At 30.8% G+C, this 4,919-nt stretch overlaps 1 protein-coding gene across 1 annotated transcript; it reads right to left on the reverse strand.

Moving 5' to 3' along the window:
- Positions 1–3,658: 3,658 nt before the first annotated feature.
- LOC108758103 (uncharacterized) lies at positions 3,659–4,487 on the reverse strand. Its single transcript, XM_018502892.1, has 3 exons — positions 4,378–4,487; positions 3,921–4,270; positions 3,659–3,832 (listed from the first exon to the last, which is right to left on the reverse strand). The coding sequence occupies exons 1-3, from the start codon at positions 4,485–4,487 to the stop codon at positions 3,726–3,728; spliced, it is 567 nt and encodes a 188-aa protein (XP_018358394.1). The 3' UTR covers positions 3,659–3,725.
- Between the last annotated feature and the right edge of the window lie 432 nt (positions 4,488–4,919).

The raw sequence follows: 4,919 nt of genomic DNA on the forward strand, positions 1-4,919 counted from the left end.
ATTTTGCTGAAATGTAAACTGTTAATTGTTTAGGATCTGAAGCAGCAAAAAGATTTCGCACACTGCGAACAATATTTGGTCGCCACTTTAAAAAAGTAAGGCTGTCTCAACCTAGATCTGGTGCTGGATCAAACTGGCCCGTTTATCAGCCGTCTTGGCCGCTTTATGAAGAACTGCTTTTTTTGGCTGACGTTATAAAACGCACGTAAATATACTTAAGTTATATTAATTTAGAAATTATTTCTGATAATTTCCTTAAATTAATTATTACAAATTCTTTTTATTTTCAGTACAAAATTAAACATATCTGTTAAGTCAGTAAGTATATTGAAGTCAAGAGGTAACAACCATAACAGGCAACAACGTAATGCAGCTATTGGATTTAACAAAAGTTGGTCACAACCTGGCTCTAGCTCAAGTTCAGCACATACCAGCTCTAGCGCACGTAGTTCAATATCACAATTGCACTCCAGTCCAACCTGTAGCACTCAGCTGCAACAAAATGATACATTCAATGACATGAATGAAGAATGTGATTTGCAAGAATCGAATCAAATAAAAAACATCTTATCTGGCAACGTTACAGGTATTGAATAACTGCATGTATATTAAATTACTGTTTGCCAATTTGTAATATAAAATAATTTATGAAATGTTGGATTTTAGTGAACGACAAGAAATCAAGTACAGACTGCAGTTCTGTCTACAAACATTCCAGAAAGAGACACATCATTCAGACACCATCTCCAGATGATTTCTATCAAAAAAAGAAAATTAAAAATGATGATGACACAAATAATTTAAATAACCTGGCAAGAGCATTAGTTACTATCAGTCAGCAGATGGTTACTCAACCATCCGTTGGAAGTGTTCAGCAAGAAGAGAGAGCATCCAATATAGTTCCAGAGGTAGAAAGTTTCGTGCGAATTATCAATTCAATGTTTCAACAAGTCTGTACACAACAAAGAATACACTGCTTTATCGAAATATTAAATATTTTAAAGAATTACCAAAATAAAAATTAAGTTTTATTTTATTATTGTCAACTTTAAATTACAGCCAACTTCGGTTTTACACACTGAGAGAAAAGATTTTGTTATAGGAACAAATCAAGGGAAAGCAAATGTGATATTTGTTAAAAAAACAATCGATTTGTTACGATTGCAAATTAAATTGTCAATGTAACAAATAATCAATAGTATCGCTAGCAAATAAGAGGCTCATATATATATATAAAAGTCGTAGACGGTTGCAGGGTCTCAAATCGTAAAAAAAATGATGACACAAATAATTTAAATAAACTGGCAGGAGCATTAGTTACTATCAGTGCAGATAGTTACTCAACCATCCGTTGGAAGTGCTCAGCAAGAAGAGAGAGCATCCAATATAGTTCCAGAGGTAGAAAGTTTCGTGCGAATTATCAATTCAATGTTTCAACAAGTCTGTACACAACAAAGGATACACTGCTTTATCGAAATATTAAATATTTTAAAGAATTACCAAAATAAAAATTAAGTTTTACTTTATTATTTTAAATTACAGCCAACTTCAGTTTTACAGAGTCGAGTGTAAACACCATATATCATTTTTCCAGAAACGGATATTATAAGATTTTCTTGCTTTGTAGTAGGTTTTTGTGTTATACGAATTTATTTTTATTAAGTAAAAGGACACGGAGAAGATGATAGATTTGTCCTTTAAATAATTATTATGAAAGGCATCTTAATGTGGATTTTCACGTGAATTTGTTTAACGAGATCAGACAAACTGATCATGACACATTTTTATGTATACGTGTATGTGGCTACATATGTTTAATGACCTTTTAATTTGAGTTCGTCCGTTTCTGGAAAAAAGTGGCCCGCGGCGTTCACACTCTGTACAACTAAAGTCGGCTAACTTTATCGTAAGTACAGTTTTTGGACACTATCTTTAGACAATTTCTTTTGGAAAGATTAAGTTTTATTTTAGTGTCTTTTATTTGATCTCAACATTGTTATTATTTGTTTTCTTCTAATTTTGATCAGTGTTGAGTTTATAAATGCAATTATGTATTTTTAAATTTTATCATTTAAAAAGAAGTATTGAATTTATGTTGTGTTTATATACACTGTTTATATGTATACAAAGTCTATATAAAGTTATCTTCTTTAAGTTTAATTAATTTATATAGATCTTAAATGTCTTATTCGTCAATACATTGCATATCTTTCTTGTAACAAAACTTTTTTAATAACATTACAAAACTACATGTTTACATTTACTTTATATAGCCACTTTATTAGAAAAAAGCCAACATTTTTTCAAAACAGAATACAAAGTGTAATAGGTCTTATTTAAATAAAAAATAAATCCTTGTGCAAGTTTTAACTTATCTTTATTTATTTTACTTATGCCTAACTTGTCAAATTTATAATTTTAATTCAGCTAACGAAAAACAATCATATTTACTTTAAATCTTCCTATCATTCAATATATACAATATATATGAAAACGCATTATATTATATAAAATAATAATTATAATATGAAAAATAATTTTTTGTGTTATGTGCGAACTTATTTTTATTAAATAAAAGGACACAAAAAAGTGGTGGATTCGTCCTTTAAATAATAAATAAAAAATAAAAATAAAAACAAATATTCTTGATATTCATGTACAAGTATCAAATAGATAGTTTTGACTCTAGAAAGATTCATAAATTATCTTTCAGTACTATATCTGTTATAGATATTTAAGAATATCTCAGTCTCTTCCAAATAATCTACATCTATATTTACTAATCGCATTTAGAAAATAATTTATATCTACTATCACATTTAGATATATATTCACTCAATGTAGTAAAATAGTCGTAAATCTTATTTAAATAAAAAAAATCCTTTAGCAACTTTTAACTTATTTTTATCTATTTTACTTATGTCTTATTTATCTAATAATTGTAATTTTGTAATTGTAACTCATCTAACAAAAATAGTCATGTTTAATTTAGATCTTAGTCTTGCAATGAAGTTAAAGCTCTTACAACATGGACAATTTGAGTGTGATGATCGTGAAGAAAAACAATCTGTAAATAAAAAAAGAATGATAAAATTATAGTAACATTGCGACATTTTTAAATAATATTATTTTTATCGCCAATTAACCAAGTAATAGATTAAAAACATAAATTGCAAATTTTAATTACACCTATGTATTAATGTTGGCACTTCTAAAAACATATTCGTATTGCCAGGGGGTTTGTCTGTATCCAACATCTGTTACAAAATATTCGCACAAGACATCTCTTTGTGCTTTAGCAGCATTTGAGCCTGAATTACCTCCCATTTTTCGGATATTCTCAAATAATGTTCCTCTTTCTGCTATACCACGCCATACTCCTTCCATTATTTCATAATCTGCATTTTCATGATCGATAAAATTTTGTGGACAATAGCGTCGCCGAGATGTTTCAAATCTTTCCTCCATGATCATAATATAATTATGCAAACAAACTAAAGCTTTTAATACTTCTTTTAAATTAGTTAAAGAGAATTTTAGAGGTTTATTGAGAATTTGCCAGCGTGCACAAAGAATAACAAACGTGTTTTCTATACTTAGGCGTGCTCTTGACAATCTATAGTTAAAAATCCTTCTATTTTCAGTTAATTCTTTTTTACTATAAGGTTTTAATATATGCAGATCAAGAGGGAATATTTCATCGCCTACAAATACATGATTGGTTTTTATTGCTGTCCCTGGGAGATATCGAAGACCAGGAATTTCAGCAGTTTTTCTCGCACTCTGGCTGCCAATTCAGTATTACTCCATACACCGCTGTCGCTGATACCTCCTGTAAAAAATATGAAAGAAGAATCATGGATCAATTTTTTTAAACATTGCAACCATAATTAAATTTCCAATACAAGGTGTTTATTTACCACATTGCCCAATGTCCACCCACACAAATTTATGATTTGCATCACATATTGCCAAAAGAACAATGCTGAAGTACTTCTTATAATTAAAAAATTGACTTCCTGAATGAGTTGGAGCTTCAATTCTAATGTGCTTTCCATCAAGAGCTCCCACACAATTAGGAAACTGCCACTTCTCGAAGAAATCTTCAGCAACTTCAGACCATTTCAGTTCATCAAGTTCGGGAAGAACTATTGGTTGAAGTGCCTGCCACAATGCACGACAGACTTCGTGAATAATGGCATATACAGTGGAGCGTCCAATACGAAATTCCCACGCTTTGGAATTTACACTATCACCATGTGCAAGAAACCTATACGAAGTGTGAAAGAAATTTTAGATGCGTAAACATTTAGATACATATATAATTATCAATAAATATAATGACATAACTTATCCTAACCTACAAACTCTACTTACGATAAAGTTAGAGCCAACTTCAGTTGTACAGAGTGTGGACGCCGTGGACCACTTTTCTCCAAAAACGGACGAACTCGAGTTAAAAGTTCATTAAACATATGTGGCCACATACGTGTATACATAAAAAATTGCTCATGATCAGTTTGTCTGATCTCTTTAAACAAATTCATGTGAAAACCCACATTACGATGCTTTTCATAATTATTTAAAGAACGAATCCACCATCTTCTCTTTCGTGTCTTTTTTCTTAATAAAGACAACTTCGCGTAACACAATAATCCACTACAAAGTAGCAAAAATAGTTGACGTTGTTCGGCATCCATTTTGATGTACTGCGACATTAACCTGCAATGTAGACATTCAAATCGCAAGATTCCTGCGACTTCTTATTGCTTGCGACTATGCGATTGGCTGCTTGCAACTAATGTAGAACCGGCTTAAGAAGCAGCAATGGTCGTCGCTAGATATGAGTCGCGAATAGCGTCGAATTTCCAGCTATAATTATCCTTTGAGCTATGATCATTCTCTGTTCATATCAAAAC

Source organism: Trachymyrmex cornetzi, unplaced genomic scaffold (assembly GCF_001594075.2).
Source record: "Trachymyrmex cornetzi isolate Tcor2-1 unplaced genomic scaffold, Tcor1.1 scaffold1505, whole genome shotgun sequence".
Classification (NCBI taxonomy): Eukaryota; Metazoa; Arthropoda; class Insecta; order Hymenoptera; family Formicidae; genus Trachymyrmex; species Trachymyrmex cornetzi.